General features: G+C 35.5%; 1 protein-coding gene across 1 annotated transcript; it reads left to right on the top strand.

The window, feature by feature from the left end:
• The first annotated feature begins 724 nt into the window (after window positions 1-724).
• On the top strand, window positions 725-27,864 carry LOC118737417 (neural Wiskott-Aldrich syndrome protein). Its single transcript, XM_036467891.1, has 7 exons — window positions 725-1,910; window positions 21,124-21,351; window positions 25,522-25,621; window positions 25,726-26,270; window positions 26,332-26,529; window positions 26,597-26,773; window positions 26,843-27,864. The coding sequence occupies exons 1-7, from the start codon at window positions 1,779-1,781 to the stop codon at window positions 27,104-27,106; spliced, it is 1,644 nt and encodes a 547-aa protein (XP_036323784.1). The 5' UTR covers window positions 725-1,778; the 3' UTR covers window positions 27,107-27,864.

Genomic DNA, 27,864 nt, shown 5'->3' with positions numbered 1-27,864 from the left:
GCGGTTACACATACATCTATCTACCTATATGCGAAATAATGTCAGTGAGACATTTTTACCAGTTTCACCAATTGGTTAATTTTCTATAGATTTTATATAAAAGTCTAACTCATAATTTAACAAACAAGATATATGTACATATGTTATTGCAGAAACTTACTTTTTCATCGTTTCGTCAAGAGCTGCGACACAATACTACTCACGGCCCTTATTTTAATTTGTTAGTACTTTTAATTTTTACTTTTTATAATTTTTTAATCTATAATGTAGTAATAGTTTTAATCTATAATGTAATATATTATTTTTTGTTATATATTGGAATATTACGCTAAGGTTCTATAATTTATGATTGTGCCAAAACAGGGTGAATTGTGCCGAAAGTGCCTCTGCGAATGAAAGTGCCAAAAATGGCACTATTGTACCTACTTTTCCATCACTGGCGCATATAGTTTTTTTTTCATAATTGGTATAATGAATGATTTTGTTTCAATTTGATTATAGAACCATACAACTGTCTGCATTGCTTAGCATTATCTCTAAATTGTTCAAATACACGCTTTAAAGAAACTTTAAAACTATGAAGACGGTTTAATAAAACTCCGACAATAGTAAGCTTTTTTCAATTAGATGCTCCCTGTGCCAATGTTTCATTCAACTCGTTCCATTTGTTGGCAATTCAACTTGACTTTTCTGCTGTGCTGCTCAGTCTGTCAATTGCTGTTTGACGTTTGATGTTGCTAGTGAAAAATTTCTAAAAAAAATTTCGTCTTGCAAAAATTTTTCGGTTCATTTGCATTTTGATTTTAACTTGTATTTGCAATCCGCTTGTTAGAAACCGATTACAAAGGGAACCTGAAACCTGCAAAGAAGTTTAAGCAATATGCAAAATTATCAACGTTAAAAACACAAATAAGTGAAGAACAAAAACGACCTACGCGAAATTGAAATAGAAAAGAGTGAAAACGAATGCTTACAAATATCGAAAATTCAACTGAAATGCGAAAAATCAATTGCCGAGGTTTAACGTAAACATTCGAACAATTAACGAGTTATATTCAATCAGTTTCGAGGCAGAATAGCATCCGAAAGATATAAATACAACGTGTCCACGCCCACATCAGAAGTTTTGATAAAATAATTTGTTTGTGTTTGTCCCGACGTATGTATGCCTGTGTTATGAAGATAGTTCTACCAAAGACAAGTATTGCACCACAAATTTGATTTGTGGTCTAACAATTGCATTTGGTAGCTTAATTTTTTCATGCGCCAAATACCAATCTATGCAGGAGACTCATACGCATAACAACAACAAAGACAATTGAAGCAGCAAAAACTGCGCAAGTGACTCAACAGCTGCTACCACTACTTCCAACGATACCAGCTCAGCTTATTATATTTCGTTGTACTACGCTTCACACGCAAAGCTGTCGTTACAAGAGCTTCACAACTGGTGGCGCTACTATTGTCACTCAGTGGCCTTACTGGTTTTTAATACATATTAGTAATGAAATAAATTTGATTACTGGACAACAGTTTCATACATGTCATCATCCCAGTGACGCACATTATTCCCCCGGATCGGTCTTTTCATGGATTGTTTTTAAACACTTAGGAACTTCTTAAATTAAATTCAATCTATATATATGTATATGTATATATATTTGCATGTGATGGGATTATACACTAAAAAGTAAAAATTTTATTTAAGTGTTATTACGCGTTGTAGTCGGTGCTTGGTAAAATTTAAAATCAACATTAATAAACATACATATATGTAAATGAGTGCAACCATGAGATCTCACGATGGACAGGCGGGTTCAGGTCCACGGGCTAAGTTGAATGCATCCAGCGCACTATTGACCTCGGAGGAAAATGAGAATGTATTCCGGCTGCTAGGAAAGAAGTGCCAGGTGAGTACTTCTACAAATCGGCGAACAATAGATTTATGTAATATGCTTACTAAAAGAAAAAAAATCGTAAAAATTACTACAGCACATTTGTATTTACCGTCTTTTAACTAGCTTTAATTTATTTTTTAACCGACTTCACAAAAAGGGAGAAGGTTATCAATTCGTCGGAATATATATATGGGTCATTCCATACAAAATTTACACCTTAATATTTTTTTGGTTGTGAAATACCTATATTTTTTTCACATTCTTTATCGAAAAAAAGAAGACACCTATTATTTTATTTCGTCATGATATTCGAAAAACTCGACAAAAATTCCAAAATTTTGAACTCACGGAGAAGTATCTTTTTTCAATTGTTTGCAGTTAATAAACTATTTGTCGGAGAAAATCAGTTAAGGTATCAAAATGTGCGTAATTACGTCGGCTTTCCCTGAGAGATAGATTACAATAGAAATATGTTTGCGCTAAAAAATCGCATTTTTTTATTAACTTCATCATGTTTGATTTTTATTTTTTTCAACCTGAATAGTGGTCAAACTTTATAGAGTACGCGGTAAAAATTTGAGAATGGAAACGCGAAAACTGTAGAAGTTACGATTTTTTTTATACCTGCGTACATAAACTTTAGTATAAACTTTAAGTGCGCAGGTATGAAAAAACTCGTAACCTCTACAGTTTTGGTGTTTCCATTCTCAAATTTTTAGAGCTTACTCCATAAAGTTTGAAAACTATTCAGGTTGAATAAAATAAAAATCAAACATGATGAAGTTAATAAAAAAAATAAAAAAAATCGATTTTTTAATGCAAACATATTTATATTTTAATCTATCTCACACTCTCAGGGAAAGCCGAGGTAATTACGCACATTTTGATACCTTATATGATTTTCTCCGACAGATCGTTTATTAACAGCAAACAATTGAAAAAAGATACTTCTCCGTGAGTTTTTTTCGAGATTTCGAATATCATGACGAAATCAAAAAATAGTTGTCTTCTTTTCGATAAAGAATGTAAAAATATATATTTCACCCCAAACAAATATTGAGGTGTAAATTTTGTATGGAATGACCCATATATATATTTTGTTATGTATGCTACCACATAACTTTGGACCACGATAAACCATTTCTATAATTCGTTTTGTTTTCTAAGGAAAGGTTGTTGTTGTTGTTGTAGCAGCATACAAATTCCCCAAAGACTTTTTGGGGAGTGTTGCTGGAGTGACAGTCCTTGGCCAGATATAAATCTGGGTCGTTCCGGTTACGTAGACCCGACTGTCGTGGGAACGTCTAAGGAAAGGTGTTACCTCACAGGTGGTCCCATTCTAATTTGGTTTAAATCCCATCGTTGGATCATGAAAAGATTAACAATAATCTTAAATTCTTATATGAGAATTGAAGTTGGTTTTTTTTTGCTTACAAATTACTTGTTCTTTAAATAATCTAAAATATCAGGGCCTACCTCTACATAAATACATATGTATGATTTAAAATCTGTAGATGTTTTCTTAAAACTATTTACTTTTAAAAACTATAAACCTGGCTATGTACCCAGTACGGCGTAGCTCAGTCAATTACCTCAGAAAAATTAGTTTGTTTCTACTTAAGCAGCAACTAACTTCAAATTGATGTATAATCACCTAGCAGCCTCATTGAGATAAACCAAATGCTTACACTTTTGATACATATCTTTAGAAATAGTTCAATATTAGTTGTAAAATCATCTAATCATGAAGTGCAGAACGAAAGGTAATCAAGTGTTTGACTTTAAAATTCTTTAATCCAACCCGTTTTAAAGTAGTTGAAATCAAATGCAGAGTCCGATAATTGAGTGATGCCTAGGACATCGCCATGTTAAAGTCAAGATTTCGTTCCAAGGAAGAAAGTCAGATCTTCAACTAGATGTGGTGGGTAAAAAACTAGTTGAACATCAATATTGAAACTGGTTTCTTTCCGTACTGGGTAGGTACTCAAATCGCAACCGTTGACTTACGATTAAGACCCAAATACGGCGCTTGTATACATTCCGCCATCGTGGACAAAATAAAAACAGTCGATTTGCCTTCTTTGTAATTATTGCATAAAATCGAATGTAAAAAAGCAAAATAAATATAAATGGCTTGGAATGAACACAAACTTAAATAAAAACTAATCCGAGTAAAAGCGAGAGAGCTTTTAAATAAGTAGTGGGTACACTATAGATTGCAACAACAATGATTTCGACGAAAATACAGATGGACAAACAAAAAACGAAACAATAAATAAAAGAGACAACAACAACAATCGCACAAAACATAAACTCAAAAGTGTAACCAGAAAACTACAAATCTGCCCAAATTAGTAGAGATGTAGGAATAGCACGATTTAGGGCAAAAACGTGATTGCAAAACCCATTGCAGCTAGTAAGCAAAAGAAACTCACACAAAGTAATTAGAAAGTTTTGATACATTTTTGCCTCCACTGCCAACTCAGGCTTCATCTCAGCTATGTAAAGTCAGAAATCAACTCAACACATCTACATTAGCAAAACATCTGTTTGCAAATTACACAAATATCATTCCGCTTAATAATATTTTACAAGTGCTAGCGCAATAATCTTTGGCTTTGCAGTCAGTGCTTGCTAATATTCCAACTATTTGTTCCTTGGTTTTGCTATGTAGTGTAACTGCTGAATATCGCAATAGAAATTTGATATATTTGCAATTCGTTACTGCAACGGTTGTCGGTGACAGCACAAGCGATCTACATAATTGCTATTCTTACAGCATAACACAAATCATAAAGGCTTTCTTCTTCTTATTTGTCACTGCAACCTTTTGTCGGTTTGGGTAGAGACCAAAAAGCTAATTCAATTGCTTCACTCCTGTGAGAATTTGCGCCAGCTGGTTATCCTGAGTGCTGACAGGTTCTTCTGCATTTGGTCCTTCCATTGCGTTCGTATTCGTCCTTGCTTTTGTTGTCCACCCATGGGTGCGGAGTCGAAGAATATTCACCGGAGCGTCGTTATCCATGCGTACATTATGTCCAAGCCAGCGCAATCGCAGTATTTTTATGCGCTTAATTATGTCCACGTCGTTTAAACGCTCATACAGTTTGTGATTCCATCGTCTCCGATACCCGTCGTCCACGAAAACTGGGCCTGAGATCTTGCGTAGAATAATTCTCTCAAAAGCCCCCAAAGCCTTCTCATCTTTGTTCGATTTAAAGGCTTTAAGGAGTGCTAAAAATTTGGTATATCTTAGATATAAATCTGTGTCGTTCCTGAGTCATGTAAACACAACCTAATAATAATATCACAAAATGTTATAAACAGCAATAGTTTTTCATATTCCTCCATAGTTGATCCAATGAGCAATATGCAGTTTTTTTGATTTCACTCTATTTTACTTTCCTTAAGAAATCCATTTATGAGGGTTATGAAATTTTTGAAAATTATGCTACACCTAACCGTTACAGTACATCAACATAATTTCCAAATGTTGTTCCAGAACACCATTGGCTTGTGACTTGTTTATGTAATTGTTATCTACTTTTCTAAAAAAATAAATAGCCTTCCGAACAGTTTGCAGATGAAATATAAATACCTGATATATCTTATCTACTTATCTATACATATTTATTCATAAACTTATGTAAATACATATTTAGAAGGAGCGATGATAAAATAGTGATTGCAGATAATGCGCATTATTTGCTACTTATATGTACAAGGTGTTTTCATAACCAAATACGCCTTTAAAAAGTAAACAAGTAATTTTTAGCAAAAAAACCGGCTTAAAAAAATATATATATATATATATCTCATGATCCAATAATCGGATCTAAACAAGATTGGTATGGGACCACCTCTGAGACACTACCTTTGCGGTGCAAAATTATCCGATTATCAAAATCAGTTGACGTGGTCCAAAGTTATGCGGTAACATAAATAAAAAAAATATTCCGACGAACTGATAACCTCCTTTTTTGGATGTCGGTTAATAATAATAATAGTGTTCGCTATGCCAAAAAAAAAAAAACTTGTACAAGTTTGTACCGATTGTTACCAAATCGTGTTCGTTTGGCCAAAAACCCAATAAAACTTGCAAGGAGAGAGCACAATTTTGACATTTAATTTGGAGGAGAAGTTGCAAATTCGTGCTGGGAAAATTTTTGCCAGCAAGAATTTGCAAGCAGGATTGTGGCACCCAGTTGCATTTTTGTCAACATTAATTTTAATCAACAAGTTCGTTCAATTTAAAAATGAACAATCTCGTTGCGATTTACTAATGAAAGAAGTATGTAAATATGTATTTATTCAATTAATTTAGTTAATTCCAAACATTTGAAAGGTACTCGGCTGAAAAAGCTGTATTCGTAATCGGAACGCAGTCGACACCACTGCCGATATGGGAAATCCGACAGTGACTTCCACAAAGAAATTGAAACGTAATTGTAAGAAAATAATATGGATAATGCCATAAATAGTTAATTTGGAAATATATGAAGGTTTTTCCATAACTATTCTTTCTAAGAAATCGTTATTAAACATATGCACATATTCATATATCGATGGTATTTCAAAAGTGGCCAATGCATTATGTACATATCCATATTACCTTGTGTAGTGGCAATCTATTGAATACATATTGTGTGTATATATTTTAAGTTTGATAAGATAAGTAGGTGAAAAATACCGCATAAAAATATCACCATTATTAGTAGCTCATGCTTATCGCTATTTGAAATTCAAAGATAGGAAATTATTGCGCCGATTTCTTCGTTTTCTTTTTTAATTTTAGCCGCTAAATACAAGAACTTCTTTTTAGTGATACTTTTATGTTTTCATTGAGTCGGATTCTTGGAAAAAGCCGCAGTTTTTCTTACTTTTGACCTTCTTAAACACATAAATACCAAAGTAAATGGTTCTAACTAAATAATTAGAAACTTCATAGGAAAATCAAAAAGCAGTAAATTCTTTCAGACTTTGAGTATTCGTATGGCGATGCAGAAGAGAGCAATTTAATGGAATGTTTAAACAAGCCATTTCAAAAAACTACTTAGTATTATTTATTTGCATGTCACTTCCCTAAAACTCGTTAATATCTTAATTGTTACGAAACCAAAGAATACAGTTATTTTTAAAAATTTGGCATGATTCCACCAAATGGTGTTTAAAAGTGTTGAAACTATAGTTTCGTAACCACAAAACAGTCTAGAACATTTGCAAAATCGTTGTTATCGTTATCTACACAAAACGTTTACTTGAGGTATTTGCTAAAATTTGTTTTTAAACCCTTAAGCAGACATGTTTACCGATACCCGCGTATGCATGTACTTATTTATGTTTGTGCATACATACATATGTATGTATTGGACACCCTAATTATATACGGTAGGTATCGGTCATATCATTAGCACCTCATTCCAAAGTGATATTGTTTACCACTTAGTATGTTTATGTATTTATTTTTAAGAAATTTACCATTAAAATACCGTTTATTCTCCAAGTGCCGTTTTCTCATTTATCTGCCCCTTAAACAGATTTTTTCAGAACAAAATTTGTGTTTAGAAGGCAGGTAAATTTTAAAATCTACTTGAGATAACGGCCCTATCAAACCCAATATAAACCCAAGTATAAAACTTTGTGACAAACTTAAGAAATGCAACTAATTTTCATCCAAATTTCAGGGTTTTTCTTATACATATTTACTTAGGTACATATCAAACTTCAAACTATATACAAACTTTAGAAAAATGCAACAAATTGTTATCAAAATTTCAAACATTTTAATCTGTAATGTCTTTAAAGTTTCTTAAATTGTAGGAGTATACAAAACCGTATGAATGATCTGATAACCACACAAAAATTCACATATGGGCGATTCCAGCGGAAAAAAATAAAAGTCCTGTATCTAATTTATTTATGGGCCGATTTGGCTGCTTTTTATAATATATACTTACTGTTTATGTAAGCAAAAATAGTTTTGCCAAAAATGGGCTTGTGAGGTTGTTTCATATTAGGCTTGTTTAGTTGGAACGTACTAGATTTGCAAAAAATGGAACCGGTGGTGACGCTGATGTTAAAATAAAAAGTACGTTCGACATAAAATGCATGTTTTCTTCCCGTTAAAAATTATATCAAGAACAATATTAACAAACATTTCCAATATGTTTACTAATATCTCTAAATCGCTACTACAGTTGTAATTTTTTTTTCTGAATAAGGAGCCATTTGATTGCTATGCAAAACTAAAAAAAAAAAATCTTTTTAATTTGAATTTTGAATTTTTCAATCATATTTTTAACGTTTTGTCGTACGATTGGAAATACCCATATGGACATATCGATGGCTGAGTGGAAGATCGACCTATCTCGGCAGCCAGTTCGAAAACATTCTATCTCAAAAAACTTTTCAAGAACGCCCTATTTCAGAATTCGTTTCAAAAACGCTCTATCTCAGCTGCCGATTCAAAAACGCCCTATATCAGCATATTTTCAATACATTTTGAAGTGAGATAGGGCGTTTTTGAACCGAATTTTGAGATAGGGTGTTTTCCAATAAAATTCTGAAATAGGGCGTTCTTGAAAAGTTTTTTGAGATAGAGCGTTTTCGAACTGGCAGCCGAGATAGGTCGATCTTCCACTCAGCCATCGATATGTACATACATATGTACAGTGCCGCAAACTGCCGAACATAAGGTGATTTTCTTTAATTATTCACAATATTTTTCAAGTTAAAATTTGTTTTTTTTGTAAACTCTGTTTCTCTTCAGGAGACTACCAATAATAATACCCAATTGTTTATTTTACCATTTTTTAACACCAGCGATTTTTTTATTGCATTTTTTGGTGTTTTCAGGGGTTCTATAAAAGATGGTTAATATTAAAAACTGACTAAGTAATTATTTGGGTATTATTATTGAAAGTCTCCTGAAGAGAAACAAAGTTTTCCGATCGAAAACTATTGATTTTCAAGAATTCTTAATAATTTCTACGAAAAATGGTTTTTTCCCCACATAAAATACATTGAAAATTTGGGACGCTTTGAGCAACCTCTAAATATTTTTTGATTTCAAAACAAAAAAAAAACGGGGTATAATTTCGGTAAAGAACAATCCTAGGGGGTGAGAGCATTAAAATTCTGACAATACTTTTTTTTTTTACCACCCTAATGTACTTACTCTGTTGGCCCGATAATTAGAAACGATTTTCATTTACAAGTTTTGACCATCTTTGTTTGATTATTAGTTTGATTTTTTTTTTTTTGTTAAAAATCTTACACGGTTGTTTGCGTCACTGTATGTACATAGTTAGTTTAGATTCGTACTAGCATTTCACAGACATTTTGGTTGCGTAATATATGCAAAAAAAAAATCAAGTGCATGTCCGATGCTACAGGGTTCAGCTTGGTGTTGATGACCACTGATTGGTCGGCGCGAGTGGACATACATATGACTGCCATTGGCCTTTCATAAGCACCTGTATAAATTAAGGGCTGAGGCATATTGATTTTTATGCACTTAAATAACTCACACATATGCATTTATTTATGTACCTACTTACATACATATCGCCCACGATTTTTAAAAGTGACACAACTCAAAATTACACGTTGGTCATAAAATGCAAAAAACTATTTCTTAGCATATGCTAATCATATGGGCAGGGAGATTTTACCTTAGGGTTTTTCAACAAAGGTATAACAAAAATGTTCTCCAGCTTTTGCTGAAAGGTAAATAAAAGCTCTGTGTACATTTTTAGTGCTTAATTTCAAAAAATTCCAAATTTTGAGTTGTGTCACTTTGGAAGATCGTGTGCGATATATGCATTTACGAGCAATGTATAGAAGTATGCACTTATGTATTCAGGTAGTATGTACATTTGTTTACTGCCAAATGGAAACAATACATAGTACATATGTACATGCTTAAGTACCGCATTAAACTATTTGTGCTCTGTTTTAAATTTTTAAAAATGTCGGTCTCTCATTGCTCTCTTTGATGGCTTATATTCGAAACGTTGTTGTTAGCTCTCATATTCCCCTGTTCCACTTTTCGAATACTTATGAATTGTGTCGCGAGGCTTGCCTTGAAAACATGCGCTTATACTATTTCATTCACAGCATATGCGATGCAAGATATTAGCATATGTACAATTTCATATTTGACTGCGTATTTAGTACGCTCACATATCAAGCTAAATCACCTGTGAATCTTTTAAAGATGCTCTCTAATATAGAAATATATATCCATGTAAAGTGTATGTATCTACATATATACATATTTATGTACGTATGTTAATTAAGCTTATTGATACACCTACCACAATGTGGGAAATTTGTGTATTTGGCGCTAGATTTAACATAGTTTTGAGAATCTATGATAATATTTTTTATCAAATTTACTCTTCAGCAGCAAATGCCCCATTAGTAACAATTTGAATGTTGTTGTTGTGGCAGCACCGCTCAACCTCCCGGTAGCTTCGATAATATGGTGTTGTGTTCTTTCACCGCCAGCATTCGGCTTTCTTCGTGGATATGATACTCGGACGATATGAGGCAGCCTGTAGCCGTACGTAGAGCTGCGTTCTGGCATGTTTGTAGATTTCTCCACTGCATGTCACTCGTTTCTGCCGATCACAATGGCGTTGCGCAATTAAGCACGGGCCAGCCGATTGTCCAGCTGCCGGCTAGGATTTATTCCTGGCTCGTAGTTTATTATAGGTGGCTGAGGCGTGCGCGAAACGTAGCTTCCAGGATTTTGGAGTGGTTGGTTGTCGGTAATTTGGCGCCGTCGACGAAAATGTCTTGTTCGAACTTCATCTCCTTGGGTAAAGAACGTAGCAGTATAGGGGAGGTTTCTGGGAGTGAAAAAATTTGACAGAAGGCTTTCGATGTTTGGGCCGTTGCCATTATCGTACAATCATCAAATTGACTCCAGATGGTGGCGGCGGGAGTTTTTCCATGTAGAGATTAAACAGTGTCGGAGAAATTAAACTGTATTGAGGGAACCCCTGTTAAATTCTACATATACGGCTTGGTCTTGGCAATACGAAATTCGACGAGTCCATATTGTCTTGGCAGAGGGTCGCGCGGTTGACCGTGTCGAATGCCTTCTAGCTTGAAATGCTTAGGGAGGAGTAGTCTTTGCACTGTACGAATCTCCTGCGTCCGCCTGGCTTAAGAAGGGCAATTATCCTCACAAATTTTCCACATCCCGGGAATGATGTGGGTTGAAAGTGACAAGTTGAAAGCTTTTTCAACATCTTCATAGAGATTCCGTCTGGGCCTATCGCCTTGGATACCTTGGCGCTGTGTGAAATGAATATCCGGCAGAAGAAGCGCGCGACAACCGTGGATCCTACTTTGTAGTGCTTGCTCCGCTGGAAAGATACCAGATCTTAAGGTGCTCATTCTATGTTTCCCTAATACGAGGACCAACCTGATAAACCGCAATACAACCTCAGTAAGATACAACGTCCGCAAAAAGTGGTGCTACCTGAAACACTGATCAATACCCGGCGCCAATGCCACCGGTAGTAGCCCAACACACACGCCGATACATACACCAGCGTAACCACCTTTTGTAATACCAGCGATAAGACCACCCGGCCCAAGACCAACGCGTCGAGCACCAAAGGCACAGCATGCAGCACATGTATCTCTCAGTACTCACTCACTTCGCGCGAAACCATCACCAGGCGCAGCGAATAAAGTTATTGCAGTTCAACTGCAATGGCTTACAAATCAGAGATCGCTAAGATAGTCTGTTTCATGGGACGAAATAAAATCTTTGTTGCGGCGATCCAGGAGACCAAACCCCACTCCGGCTCGAGTCTTCAGAGTCAGGACGATTTCAACGTTCTCCGAAGAAATAGCCTTCGGGCGCTAGAGGCGGCCTCGCCCTTATATTGCATAACGCGGTTTAATAACGGCTCATTAACCGCCGAGTTGAATTAAACGACACATTCGTTGAAAATCAAGCTTTGGCAATAAAGTCGAGGGATACTGACCTGGAGATCGCCAACGTCCAATCTGGGCAGTGACCAGTGAGGTACAATGCTAGTTGAGCAAAAAAACGATTTCACGTTCGCCACTATAAAGGCGACGCATCCCCCAGGTCTAGGGTGACTATAACAATAGCTATTGCATTGGACCTCGCATCAGACCAGTCGCGATAGACCAGTCGAGGGATTTTATCACATCCGTACGTTTTTGAAGACACGAAAACCCGTTACATTTTTTTTTTAACTCAAGGGATATTTGAAATTTTAGTTGTGATATTAAGAAGAGATTCTCGTCGGAAATTATAAATTCTGTATTTACTTGTATCCTTAGTATAATTCCGCATTTTTTGCTTTTCCAGCAACTCTTTAAGAGCAGCACGGATTGAAATCTATATAATCTAAAATAGAATCTACTTCTTCAATCTAAATTTGAATGTACATACATACATATAATTAAATACTTTTGTAATCACTTGACTAAACTTTGTTTTGCTAACAATTCAAATAATATTACAAAGTTGAACTTACTGAAAAGCCTTTTAGCGCAACGAGACATGCTGGCGACTCAAATTTTTGGCATTGTTGCAATTGCACCAATTTCATTCCTAAAAACGAAAACAACGTTTGCCTGCAAGGTCAGCAATCGTACTACATACTACATGCATACATTTGTCCATAACGTTTCGTACAAAATGTACTGCACACAAATAGAATCCAAGCTGGCGAAAAACAAGAAACGAACAAAAACGACAAATTTATTGATTTGACAAAATGCAGGTTGTAATGTGGCGCCACATACTCGCAGAAGTAGTAGCACCCTAATGGTCTGATTATGGCAACTTAACGTAACTTACATGATCTCACTTAAAAATTCTCTTAAATGGATGTTGCTTATAATTGAACAGCCGAAACTTAATGTAACTTAATGCCACGTCAACATCTGTTGCATTTTGATTTACTAAGTTTAAAAGCTCAGTTAGTCTAGATTTGACTTAATTTAATTAACCGTAAGAAATCGTCAATGATTACTCAACACGTCAACTTAAGCCAGGTGCGGAAATATTTTGTTTTTGTGTTTTCTTTTTCAGCTGTTTGATAGTTTGCCACCTAAAATGCCACATCAAAAAAATGCATGCAAAAAAATATGTTTGCGTTCATTTAGTTTTGAGAAATTCTAAAACGAAAATCTGGCAAGCCGTTCACAATTTCCGTAAGACCGTAACTTAAGAATCTAAAACTTACAAGTTCTTAAGTTTCTTACGGTAAGTTAAGTTTTAACTAACCGCCAACACAGTTTATCAAACTATTAAGTTAGATTATGTTACGAAAATTAAGTCTAGACTAACTGAGCTTTAAGTTAAGTTAAGTTGCCATAATCAGTCTTTTAGGGCTAGTCGCATTCGCCGCATCCAAATGCAAAGCTAACACGAACAGACAAACCAATAAGATGTACATACATACATATGGTTTGTATAGTTATACTGTATCACTGTATGTATGTTTATGTGATTCCATTGGGTCAAAAGGCAATTTGAGTGTCATATAAACAACTCATAATTGTGTTGCACTCTGACATAATTAAATTGTGAAAATTGGCAAGGGATATAAAAAATCGTTAAAAGAATTTTCAAGAACGCCCTATTTCAGCACATTTTCAATACATTTTTATTTGAGATAGGGTGTTCTTCAGCCAAACTCTGAGATAGGGTGTTCTTCAGCCAAATTCTGAGTTATGGTGTTTTTCAATAAAATAACGAAATTAGAGCGGTCATGAAAAGTTTTCTGACATAGGGCGTTTTAGAACTGGCTACCGAGAAAGGTAGATCCTCCACTCAGCTGTCGATATGAGGGTTTCCAGCGGAATGTCTACCGGGGAAAAAAAGCCCTAGATCTAACTTAATTATAGGTCGATTTGGCTGCTTTTTGTAATACATATTGGTTATGTACGCAGAAACATTTTTGTAAAAAATGGTCTCGTTCGGTGGCGCCGGGGTCGAGATATTCTGATTGTTTCAAATTTGGCATGTTTAGTTGAAACGTACAAAGACATATATATTTGCAAAAAATTTAACCGCTGGTGATGCTGATGTCAAACTAAAAACTATATTCGACATAAAATGCATGTTTTGTTCGTGTTAAAAATTCTTTCAAGAACAATATTAACAAAACTTTTCCAACCGTAATTTAAGTAACGTAACGTTGTGAACGAACGGAGTATGATCGAATTGCGTCAATTGGTACCCCAGTTTAGCACAGTGGTCGAAAATTCATAGCCGCACCATATCGCACACGCTCTTCATAAGTGAAGCAACTCAAAATTACACGTTCGTCAAAAAATATGAAAAGCGGTTTCGTAGCACTGTATCTTTGGTTTTTCCAACAAATTATAACAAAAATTTGGTCCAATTTTTGCTTAAACTTTAATAACAGCTCTGTGTACGTTTTTAGTGCATAATTTCAAAAAATCCAAATTTTGAGTTGTGTCACTTTTCAAGATCGTGTGCGATATGTTGACAAGTTTTAACATATAATTTTTTTTTTGTTACCTTATTTAATTTTTTTTTCAGATTTCTTAGAAAGATTTTGAGTAGATATGCAGTTTTGTATGTAGTTCATTGAATAGATTAAAGGTACGCGCTCCAAATAGCTTGATTTTTTAGAATTTCTTTTGTCGAAGATATTACGGATTTATTCCATATAAAAATAAATTGTTTATTTCACTAGAATTCCATGGACTACAAAACTGCATACTCAAAATATTTCTAGAAATCGAATTAAAAACGTCGAAATTTTTAAGAAAGTGTGTTTAATTATTTTTCTAAATATTGTACAAAATTTTAAACAATGATTTATACTTTTTTTTTTTAAGAATGAACCATATTGTTATAAACAAATTACAAAAATTAAATAACAAAAAATAATAATTGTTAATACTTGTCAATATTAGGTGGCTATAATTTTTTCGACCACTGTACATCATGAATATTTTGTACATTACTCCTCACGCGCCGGACGTCGCACTATAGGCAAAACACTAGTTTTTTTTCACGTTCAAAAGCATATTGAGAACCTTTTTCCTCTGCCTTGAAAGGGTTAAAAAGCGTTTCATATATGACAGACTCTGCATTAAAGGGTTAAATGCTGCACTTTCGTAAAGATATCGACCAGTATAACTATTTTTGTTATATAAATTTTTTTGTGAAAGCTGATAATTTACGAGTTATGAAAGTTTGAAGGAAGCTTTTCTTTTTCCAATCTGGCCACTCGCGTACAGCATCCAATGTCCCAAAAATCGAGTCTTAAGATAAAATAAAGAGAAATCTTTCAGAAACAGTGCTAGTGGTGTATTAAGTATAGTGTTTTCTAGTGGAATGGGAGCCAAAATCCAAAATTTCAAAAGAAAACTGACATTTTGAACGGTATTTTGAGGGATAAGTTATTGTTGTTGTAACTTCTCTATAGTTATATGATCACTTATCTTCACGATAAAAAAATTTTCATTGCATTATCTCTTTTCTAAGCGAAGATGTACGATTTTGAATAAAAACTCGTGTTTTGCCTATAGTGCGCCGCCGCCGCCGCCACGCCGATATTTTCATGACTCGGCGGCGGCGGGCGAAAAATGACAATAAACGGCGGCGGCGGTGTAGACCTCTAGTCATTAAATACGAAAACCTTGATATTTTAGTAACTACTGAAGATTATTCACTCAAAATTGATACTTACAATAACTCTTAGACGAAAAATAAGAATATTATAAATTTTTCGAAAAGGGGCGTAGCTACATGAGCCCACTTATGATTATATGTGCATATCTTGGTAACGGCTCCACCAATTTCTCCCAAACATGGCACATCGCATTGTTAATATTACCAATTTTTAATTTTTAAGAGTAGTCATATTTTTAATTTTTATACCCAAACGCACTTCTGCACTTTGTTCCCATAACGGTTGCTTGTAGGAGCCTAAAAGAATCGATATAAATATATACCTTGTTTATATGGCATCAAACCGCGGTATCGAATTAACTGGTGGTGAAACGCAACTGTTTTTATTCAACAAAAGAAATGAGTCGATCGAACACACTTTCAAACGAGGTTCATCCCGAAGCAACCCTGTTAATACAGCTGTCAATTCTTGGAAATAATAAACATTGAAAAATATTAATTAAAGACTTAAACAGCCATGAAAACATGATCTTAGGTTTTAATTTTATAACAAAACTTAGCCTAAATGCAATTTCTAGAACAATTTAAATGTTCACGTTTAGTTTCAACTTAATCACAAAAAAAAAAAACAGACATACCGCGCCTCATCTAACACAGTAATTTTTCGAAAAGACAATATTCAGAAGTGACCAACTCCATGCACACCAGCAGTCGAATACCATTCAGCACTTCGACTACTTTATTGATGGCTATTCCTTTTCAAAGTCTTATATTCGATCGATCGAAAGTTCTTTTTTAACGCTTCCATTCAACTTCGAAGTATTTAGCGAAATCGTTTCCATCCCGTACCACGATACCACCAAAGGTTTTATTAATTTTTTTTCTTCTCATAGACCATTTGCAGTATCCTCCCAAAATGCATGGCCATCACTGACCAACGACAGTTTCCGTTGCGTTTAAAATATGTGTATGGCTATTACATAGTTGTTGTATATTTATTACTCTTTGCTCATAGACTACGAACAGAGTCTGCTTTTAACTCCTTTAACTTTAACAATGTACTTGTTATGCTCTTGTCGTCACAGGCACCGGATAAACACATTGCATATTTTATGGCATTACATAAATTGTCATCATAGGTAACATATTTACATGTATATTACTAGCAAATACGTGTTTATTACAGTTATTACCCCGCAGTAAATGGAACAATCATAAAATCAGCACAGAATCAGCTTCATTTCAAGCAATAGTAACCATTTGCTTGTGATGCCTTATTATAGAATGTTTCCACGAGCCCCAGGTTTCGCAATTTGGGCACCATTCTCAATTCCAGCTTGAAAGTGTGATATGTTTCTCAATTCGATCATAGAAAAAAATGTTAGTTGCAATTGTGCACGATTCTCAATTTGGGTGAAATTGAAAAAGTCTAATTTTCATGGTGTAATAATAACTTTTTCGGCAGTTCTGTTCCGGTCATGCATTTTAGAGTACCTATTAGAAAAAATACTACTTTTAATCCACGGCAATTTCCTATAAGGCTGTAAATGATTAAATAGATTAAAATACATAAATATCGTAAATATAAGTGAATTCCTAATTTTAACATGCAGCCATTCTATTCTAGTGTATCAGTAGTGCGTTTGGCTCAATATTATGACAATGCAGCAAAAGTTTTTTAATATTAAAAACAATCGCCTTTCCATTCGATTTTTGTGTACGTCTTTTTCCACTGATAACCACGATACCTTCTTTTATTCTTTTACATTTTGAGGACAAAAATTATGCAAATCCAGCAATTTAAAGTATTAATCGCCCTCATTACGAGAGCCGTGTCGAATGCAAGTCGTTTTTCGAGAGTCGAATCGTATCTTAAGTTTCACGCCATTGCCTAAAATTTCCACTCGACTAGTGTATTAAAGTGGGAAAACTTGGCAGCACTGTATAGTTTACGACGATTTTCGTCGTTTACTTATTTCAGCACGGCTGTATACAATGCCAATATTGTCGAGTCGTACAATTGAGCCTAATTTACGACTTACGCAATGGGGCTGAATGTCGTTCCAAAAACACCAAGTTCTTAAAAAATCGCGATAAAACAAATTACTAAAATTGAGTATTTTAGATACTATTTCCCAAAGGATAGCGTGTAGTATAGAAATTATGATCGACAGCACTTAAAATAAGCACGCCGATCTTGTCAAAACTACAACAAACACGTCGCTACTGACAACACCTTATTATTATTTCACTATGTCAAATTTTGTTCGTAGCAACTTGAAAGTTTTATAACTTTAAGTGATTTACATACGTCACCTGCAATGCAAAAAGACGTAACAACATCGTCGCTGGAATGCAAAATGCCGTAACTAACCAAAAATTCAAAATTCACCTTTTGATTGATGGATTTCGTCGCATTTGTACTCCCCAAGTCGTTTTATGAAAAAAAAAATATCAGTCACGACTTTTTCCATTTCAGTGACGATGTTTGTTACGTCTTTTGCATTTCAGGTGACGATAAGTATGTATATGTCAGAGAATAAGGCCCTAATCGAGTCGTGGCAAGAAAAAATGGTTGATCTCCATGGAGTAAAAAGGAATAGCCACAGTTTCGAAGAAAGTAGCATTGCCTGTGGTCTAGAAGTTGTCGCTGTCGCATACACAGCGTTAAGTTGTTCATTTAGTTAAATTTAATCGTTATAATGGTAAAAATTGGCAAGACTATTAGATACATTTTTCTATTGTTCTGCTTTTTACAACTGTCATCGAAATTGGTTTTGAAATTGAAATTTGTCATGTGAATATTTACAATTTCAAGTTGAAATTGACAATCCAAACCGTTCAATTTGAAGCTCGTGGAAACGTACGTTTAGACCCAATTTAAGTAGAAATTGTTGATTAACTTCAAAAATTCGTTTTCAGGTCACATATCTAAACTGCACTTAAATGGCCATTATTGGTTATTTAAATATGAGATATGCAAGCCTGTGCTCGTACCAAACAACAATCAGCTGTTCAGCACAAAATGTAGACAAAATAAAAAGTAAATGCAACAACAATTTCAAGGAGTACGCAGCACTTTTGCTGGATTGAATTCTTTGGGCAACAAAATTTAGTAAATGTGATTTACCCGCTTGGTTTGAAATGTCATAAAAATCCTTAACTTCTACTACATACTAACACTTTTATTTTATTGCATTTGGAAAAGGTTTTAATTAGTTAGTACAAAGAAAAGAAATTGTGGGTTACGCCACCTCTGCTCTCACGGCTCCAGATATTAGTATCAAGGCAGTACATTGCTGTTTATCTTTTTTGAGAGGTGCTGAGTTTTTTTTTAACTCCTCTTACGCATCACCCGCTGGCTCTTTAATTGTTTTGGGAGCCAAAGATGTGCTCATATCTAATCTAAATGACAATGCATGCATGCCGACATTTAATTGTGAACTCCCATTTCACTGCTGGGTAGTCGCATTGCTAGCTTGGACTAGTATGCAGCTTAGTACACTCTTGTCTATGGCTTATTCGGCACATTGCACTTCGAAAATAGTGTTTGTGTTAGTGTTGTTGGTATTGTGATGTACATACAAGTTTCATTGACATTGTCAAATGTTGAATCTGTTTTTAAACGTGCACACAATGCCAATAACGAAATATGTATGTACAAAACGGTAGCCAATTGTTAGCGTTGGACAGCCGGGGCACATGCGCAATCTCCACCTTAAGCTACCAGTAAACTTAAATTTACTCTTTTCATCATTCCGTTTTTTGCAATTGCAAGTGAATGTCAGTTTGTTGCCATACGACTTTTTCTCTACGAAAACAAAAACGCATTGATATGCAAAATAAGCGCTTTTCGCGTATAAAAATAGTTACGATCATCCAAGTCATCTATCTATCTATGTACATTAAGGTATTCCAAAAAAGTAAAGTCGGAATTTAATGCTCCCACCCCCTATTATTGTTCCATATCGAAAAAATATACCCCTATTTTTTGTTTTGAAATCAAAAAATATTTAGAGGTCGCTTAAAGAGCTCAAAGTGGTCCATGTAGTTTATATTAAAACAAAACGACCTTACGAAGAAATAGTATAAAATTCTTGAAAAGCAATATTTTTCGTTCGGAAAACTTTGGTTCTCTACATCCGTAGTTTAAGTTTAACGTGGGAACCTACCGCAATTTAATGCAGTCCAAGCTCCACGAAGCTCCAAAGCTTAACGGGTTAATTCATGTCTTAATCATTACCCTGAAAGACTGGAGTAGAGCTCGCCTGCAAGACTTGCTCGACCAGCTCGACTGACGCGATCTACTAAACCTACCAGAATAAACACGCTTAACCCCACAACTAGTGAGATTTGCTTTTCCGCCATCATCAACCTCCAACACTGTCTCCCTAACCGGAGAACAGCTTCACCATGTTGCCACCATTAACCTACATTCATTCTGCTCGTCTCACTAATCTCTCAAGTCTTACTAGCCTTACCGGAGGGGGGGGGTGAAGGCATGCAGTATCACTCCTTTTCCGGTTTTATACACCCGCTCGAGTTGCTTGAGGAGCCACATTCTTCCATGCAAATTTCACCAGCTGTACGATCTTACATGTGCATCTGGCCTGTCTTTTGTCTTTGTTCGTCTCACCGGCTTTGCTTATCTAGTCAACGAACACACTCCAGGGGCATCTGTTCGCCTTCGGTCCCAGGTTTTAAGTCTCTGGTAAGACTTTGAAAGCCGTAGACTCTTCTGCCAATTGCGGCTCCGACCGACTCAGGATTGGTAGCCTTTGACTGGGGTAGGTGGGGTAGTCAAGCCCGTACCCTGGAAATACCAAAAACCCCTGTCTCCCCTCCGGTTTTCTCAAACCGGGCTTGGAACCGTCTAAGGCACAGTTCTGGTTCTCTACAGTATACTTCAAATAGTAATACCCAATTGTTTATTTAACCATTTTTTAATACTACAGATTTCAGGGGTTTATTTTTTTCGGTATAGTAAAATCCTAGGTGGTGACGATATTAAAATTCCGACTTTACTTTTTCACATGCATTTTAGGACCACGCAAATGTACATACATACATCTATAGCGTCCATCCATCCATCCATCCAGCCATGCAATCATTAAGCCTATCGCACAAACTGTCCGTCCGATTTGTGCCTTCGTCGCACCCCTGCATTTATATTGCCACCATCGTTGTGTGCACCAATCGTCGCCATAACCAGCGCGCGCCAAGCGGTCAAACGAAAACGAAAGTGCACTGCCAGAGTTTAGACGCTTCAGTGCGGTCGATCGGGAAAGATATGCGCATGATTGAAAATCGATAGTTTACATGCGAGCCGACCTAAAACAAAGCTACAAACCAGTGATTCAAATGATCAAACCAACTAAGGTTACGCATCGAAAATGAATAGGAACTTTTATTGTGTTTAACTCAAATATTCTCAACTAAATACTTTGTAATTTGTAGTGCTTTGTGAAAAAAAATATATATATATATATTAGAAAAGTAAATCACTTTTAGCAGAGTTAATCAGTTGTGTAATTATATGTTGTTGTAATTTTACAGACGCTGAACACAGCTGTAGTGCAGATCTACAAAACTGAAGGGTCCGCCCACTCGCATTGGAAGAAGAAGCACACGGGTGTCGTTTGCTTTGTAAAGGACAGTGGAATGCGTTCGTACTTTCTGCGCGCCTACTGTTTAATAAAGAACGAACTGATTTGGGAACACGAGCTGTACGATGCTATGAAAATCATTAAAGCGCGTCCATTTTTACTCACCTTCGAAGGACAGGTAAGTGTGTTCCGCAAGGTTTTTTAATTTATGTACATATGTACATGCATACGTCCATATATATCGAATCCAGATGATTTCCGAACAACGAAAAACCTAAATTAAAAAATTAATTTTAGTTAGAAATTTTAAATTTATTATTGTGAAATTGATGAAACGGAAAGTAAATTTGTGTTTAAATATAAAAAGTGTATGTAGATTCTCATAGAAGAATGGAAGTTTAATGAAATCTGTTGCAGTAGTTTATTATAATAATACGTGGAGTTTCAGAGGATAGTAAAAACTGGTTTTCGAATTGTTTTATTGTCCTCATCAAATCTGGTCCAATATTGTAGTCCGTGAAACTTGGTACGCGTTTTTTCGCGCCGAAATATATTTGAAGACGCTATAACTTTTTTGAGTTTTACGGGGACTGTTACGAAATTTCTTGAATTTCGAAATTCAGTGGTATACGTTACCAGAATGCAAAAAATATGGAGGAACTATTTTCCAGATCGTTTGATTTCTCGTTTAGGTGAGATGGCCCGATCAGACGTCCTCAGAATATAGGGTTACTTAAAGGCGCTGATTTACGTAAACAAGTCGCAGGCCCACCAAGAAATCGAAAATCTATGCCATATAAACGGCCGAAATTTACATCAAATCTGTAGCTCGTTTCTGTAACAATTCTCTACCAAGGCGAATTGAGATATGAATTCGCCGCTCTGTTCTCTACTGCTAATGAGTAGTAGAGAATGAAGTATATTCTCTACTAGTAGAGAAATAATCGGTAGAGAAAAGTTACAGAAACGAGCTACTGATAGCGGCCACCTATCAAATAAGAGAGGAGTAATTTTGATGCAAAAATATAAAAGTTTTGAAATACCTGTGATTTCTCCATGATCCAATGATCGAAACCATTAGTATGGGACGATCTTGCCTCCTTTAAGATAAAAAACGACTATCGCAAACGGTTAACCTGGCCCAAAGTAAGCATACAAAGTAGAAATATTCTGACCAATTGATAACCTCCTCCTGTTTTTGAAGTCGGTTAATAACATATTTGAATTATTTTTGGAATGACAGCAAAAGTAAATCGGATGATGGTTATTGTTCCTCGTTGTAAGAGAGTCACTAAAAAGTCGATCTAACCGTTGCATCTTGAAATTTTACATTATTAAGCATTAACGTGCTGAGAACGTTACACAATACGAGCGCTCTATGTGTTGTTTACAGTTACTTCAATGTTTAAAGTGGGCAAAAAAGGCATATTTAAGAAAAATGTTTTCGTTGAATGATTGTTTAAACATTCGACATTGAATTAACACAACAATAGTGCATCGATGAAGTTGTTTCGACTTTTGGTGATGAAGTATCATCAAGGGCAGTGTTTGAAATTGGAAAATTGCTTTGAAGCGTTCGCCGATGAACATCGAAAAGATCGTCCAATATCGGTTTGTACGCCAGAAAACATCAACGCCGTGCACAGGACGATAATGGAAGATGTCATATGTAGTAAGATTGGGGAGGTCCTTGGAAGATATTATTTGAAATAAGCTCAACAAATACTCGCGTCGAGGAGTGCATATAAGCGCTGCAAAAATACAAGCATGCCTTGTCGAGGCACTACCTCAATCTATGTACTCATTTCCTAAACGTATTTACGCGTTACCACACGATATCTTCCTTAATATTTTATCAAATTCTATGATTGATATCTCATTTTGAAGAGCCCACGTTCGTGCGTAAAGTAGTAACGTTGTTCAAATGTAGTTATTTCTTAAAAAAAAAAAATAATAAGTAAAATGTTACGACGCATTTAGAGAGAACTTTAAATGTTCTTTTATCCAAAAGTAATAATTTTGAAGAGGGTTACCAACTATGTAAAAATTTTAAATCTCTATTTATATAAAGCAAAGTTTCTTACGCAAGACTCTACGTTCGACTCTAGAACGGATCGTCCTATTGAGTTATATTTTGTGTTGTGTTTATTTCTACCCAAGGAAAGTTTTTAGACTTTAAAAAAATTTGCAGAAAAGTGGAAATTTCCGGAAAAAAGTTCTTTTTCATAGATTTTGTATAGGTAATTTTGTATCGAAATTGTTTCTCAGGCTCAAAATTGCATCAATGAGCCGTATGAATAAAAAGCAAGCAATTCTTTTTCTTTAAATTTCAGACCTTTAACTCGATTAATTCAAATAAATTACAAAAAAGGTCTGAAATTTTAAGAAAAAGTAATTTCTTGGTTTTTATTCATACGTCCCAATACTAAAAACGTATGTAGGTTAGATCAGTTTAGTTGCTAAATATGAAAAAGATATAATGAGAACATTTGACATTTGCATTTCTTTTGTGGTATGGTTAGCTTACTTCGAACTAGAGATGCCGTTTTAAAATCGAAGATCGATTAATCGAGCCATTCCGAACCGATTTTTTGTCGAGTTTTTAGTTCCGATTCGATCCATGAATCGATTCAAAAAGTTCGACTTTTCCTCAATCGATGCATATTGAACTACGGTTTGTCCCAGCAAACTTATAAAAATTTAAAGAAATTTGAATTTGGGCTGGTGCACAAAAAATAACATGAGAGAGCAAAGACCAAAGAATTGAATGACCTTGTCTTGTAATTATGATTCCAAACTTTATGCAAATTTTCATTAAAAATTTTCACTCCTTAATTACTTTTTTTATATTTTTTTAAAGGGTAATTAAGAAGCGAAATATAGAGTCAGCGAAAACAAAATAAAAACTAAAAAGCGTCCGCATTGAAAAAGTATATATATATGTACGTAAACTCCCTTACACTTATTAAAATAGTGGTTAATTTTGAAGTAAAACCTAACCACTACTACTACTATGCCACTATGCAGGGCATTATGGTATTTTTAAACTGGCATAGATTTTTTGTCATTTCGTTGCCTGGCAGAAATTTTTGAACTTTCTGTTGAATGATCATATCTATCATTGTCTTAGTATAGAAAAACCTTATCTCATACTTTTTTTTTTAAATAACTCCAAATATTGAAACCGTTATGAAGAATGTATGCACGTATGCTTAAAAAAATTACTTACATATCGCTAGCTATCAATGTGCTTGTTCACGGTTGCCTGGCTATCAGGTTATCTGGTTAAAAATAATTTTTCTGTAGTGTATTTTGTTGTTGTTATTGAAATGAAACAACCTGTGCAAAAATCGAAAATGAGCAGTTAGTCGACTATGTAGTTGTTTGAGAGCTCTTATCTGAAAAAGTCGAAAGGAAACGGTTAGGGCCAAATTCACAGTGCATACATAGTTAACTCAGAATCAACATTTAACTACAGATTTTTGTACTGATTAAGTAAAGTCGACTATTTTTTGAAAACACTTTTGCTAACCAATTAACCGATTAGTCCACCACTCGATTAACAAGAGCTCTAGTACATACTTACGTATGTATGTACATTGGAGTGGTCGAAAAAAAGTAGAAAATGTCAATCTCTCATTTAAAAATTAAAAAAAATTGTTATTAGAACTCAAAGCCCACGAAGTTTTCCATGTATTTTATATAGGGATAAACACTATTTCGTAGAAATGGTATAGATATAAATGATGTTTAGAACTGCCTCAAAACCTATGAAGGATTCTATCGATTTTTCGTAGAAATGATATATGTACAAGCATTCTTAAAAATAAATATTTTTCGAACTCTGTTTCTCTTCATAATAATGCCCAGTTGTTTATTTTACAATTTTTTTAATACTAACAATTTTTATGGGTCCCCCATGTGCAAAATAAGAAAAAGTTAATGAAGGTCTAAGGCTTACTTGTATTTTATTACCTCTCTTTTATTAGCTCGGGATGTAACTATGTAATATTGATGCGCCTAAAAGATACAGTGATTCCCATTCCCAAGTTACATACCTGATGACAGTACGAATGGAATGTATAATAGCGAGGTTTTAGTTTTTAAACTATAATTTTATTTTAAAGCACCAAATGATGTATTTTGTGTATACATACACAAGTACGTAGATAATCCTTAAAAAATCACTCAACAAAAGCAATTTCATGTTTCGATGAAATCATTTGTTATAAGTACTAAAAAGAAAACTTTTCAGAAAACTATTGGAGGAATTTCATGGCACAACAGAAGGCCAAATTTCTTAACTAAAATTTTCAATCAATGTATAAAATCTACAATTTTTTGCCAGGATGGACACGTAGGCTTAAACTTTGTGTCGGAGGAAGAGTGCGATTCGTTTTATAGAGCTGTGGACACGACAATTGAAACGAGAAATCGCAAGAAATTAGGTTGGTACCTATTATTTCGTTTTTTGCATTTTTTTTAACTCAAGCTTATGCATACATACATACTGGTTTGAAATAAAAAAAATGCTTATCTCATCCGCGTGTAGAAAAACGGAATCGCGCAAAAGCGCAAGCTGCGCCAAATATACCACCACCGGTGGCTAGAGAAGCAAACAGATCCACATCCGCGACCAATCAGACGACTACAGACTCTGGCGTTCAACTTCGCAATCACCCACAAAAAATCAATTCTGTCACACTGACGCCTGGTCCCAACCCAGTAGCGCCTTCCAAAAACTTCCTTAGTACTAGTTTTGGTCTGTCGGGTTCATCAAGCAAAGATAAGGCGAAACGAAAAGTTACTAAAGCGGATATCAGTACGCCAACAAATTTCGTGCATATCAGCCATGTCGGCTGGGATGCTGATAAGGGCTTCGATTTAACTGGCAATGAGAACGATGAAGTACTCACTAGCTTCTTCGCTAAAGCTGGCGTATCCGAAAATGAACTGAAGGACCGCGACACGCGTGCCTTTATCTACGACTTCATTCAAAGCAACAACGTACTGGCATCGGTCAAATCGGAGCGCGTGGAATCGCCAAAAGCTACGGCGCCCACCGCGCCGCCACCTGTGCCAAGTCGTCACCAGCATGTAAGTATTTATCAACATAAAATTTCTTCAATGGCAATATAAATAATCGTACAATTAATAGCATCAAAATGGCACAACTGTAAGCCAAAGAACTGCGCCTCCACCGCCACCACCGGCGAGACAACCTCCACCACCGGTGCCAACAACAGTACCGGGGGCAACACGTGCACCAGCACCACCCACAAGACCGCCTCCCATAAATGTAGCGCCACCTCCACCAGCACCACCACAGCCTGCTGTAGCTGCGCCAGCGGCAGCTGTAAGTTATTCTTAACCATACTCAAAGTATTAAGTTTTTTGCTAAAGCGTTTCCCCTGCTGCAACAGCCACCACCACCTCCGCCGCCGCCACCACCGCCACCGCCAGCCATGGTCGAGTCGCAGGTAATAAGCACGACGGATGCGCCGGCAGCAGAAACGAAACGGCCAATAGCGCAACTACCCGTCGTACCAGATGTGCGCAGCCAACTCCTGGAGAGCATACGTAAAGGAACTGTATTAAAGGTATATTTTCGAGTATGGTTTTTCCTCTAAGTAATAGTTTGAGTAACACTTTTAATTTTTTGTTTACAGAAAGTAGATACCGCAGCACTGAGCACAGGCAGTGGCGATTCACACAGTGATCTAATGTCTGAAATTCGCAGCGGTTTCGAGCTGAAGCCATCGCATGATCGCGCGCCCATCAATCGCAATAGCGATGACGGCACGGGTCCGGCTGCCAGCGATGCGCTGGCCGTTGCGCTGAGGCGCGCGCTACTTGAACGCGAACGCGTCATGCAACCGTCAGATGATGAGAACGACGATTCGTCGGGTAATGACGATGAATGGGAGGATTAAACGCTAACTAACTAAGTAGATTGCAACAAAGTTGTGATGTTATGCGCATGTACGTTAACAATACATGTTATAGTGTGTATTAAAGGCAAATGAATTCGTTCTAAAGTCAAATATTGCATTGAAGTTTCGTTAGGTATTTAAATCTTATAAAGCAATTTATACGCATTTTAAAGCAATACATAGCCATTAGCCATTTTCTATGTATCCAAACACTGTTATGTATTTTCGATTTTGAAAATAGTGATGCCAATCGAAAATGTATTATGTACATATTTATACAAAACTCATGACCAGATAGGTGGAGTAAAGGTGAAACAGAAATAAAAATTTAGACAAGTTTACGATTTCCTGAATGATTTAATTGTTAACAACTAATCAGCTATGAATATGTAGCATAACCGGTTTAATGAAATAATTTGCTCCAACGCAATATATGGTTGGCATCGCTGCAGTGTTGTGTTTTAAGGAGTGGTTTATTTCTTAATGAAATGATTTCCTAATGTTCATCTTATAATACTGTGCTGTATACTTTAGAAACCATCTTTTTAACTATATATTAGAGGGTGCTTCTTTATTTACTAATTTAATCATTGACAGTATACTTAATACACAGTACAGTTGTAAATTGCATATCTCTGCTCAAGTAAGCTAAACATTAATTACATTTAAGTAGCAAATATTCAAGAAAATATGTGAATGTCTTTGGAACCGAAGAAATTCCAAAAAGTGATAGTCTTAGGGAATATTTCACTTGGGTG

The sequence above is a fragment of the Rhagoletis pomonella genome, unplaced genomic scaffold, assembly GCF_013731165.1.
Source record: "Rhagoletis pomonella isolate Grant_MI unplaced genomic scaffold, Rhpom_1.0 Rhpom_scaffold_00004, whole genome shotgun sequence".
In the NCBI taxonomy this organism is placed as follows: Eukaryota; Metazoa; Arthropoda; class Insecta; order Diptera; family Tephritidae; genus Rhagoletis; species Rhagoletis pomonella.
This window is presented reverse-complemented; position numbering and strand designations above follow the sequence as displayed.

Bases quoted from the DNA above. Each gene is read 5' to 3' on its own strand.
- LOC118737417 (XM_036467891.1), top strand. From the start codon at position 1,779: ATGAGTGCAACCATGAGATCTCACGATGGACAGGCGGGTTCAGGTCCA. The intron at 26,271-26,331 runs GTAAGTATTTAT...TACAATTAATAG, and splicing joins TGCCAAGTCGTCACCAGCAT to CATCAAAATGGCACAACTGT. The intron at 26,774-26,842 runs GTATATTTTCGA...TTTTGTTTACAG, and splicing joins GTAAAGGAACTGTATTAAAG to AAAGTAGATACCGCAGCACT.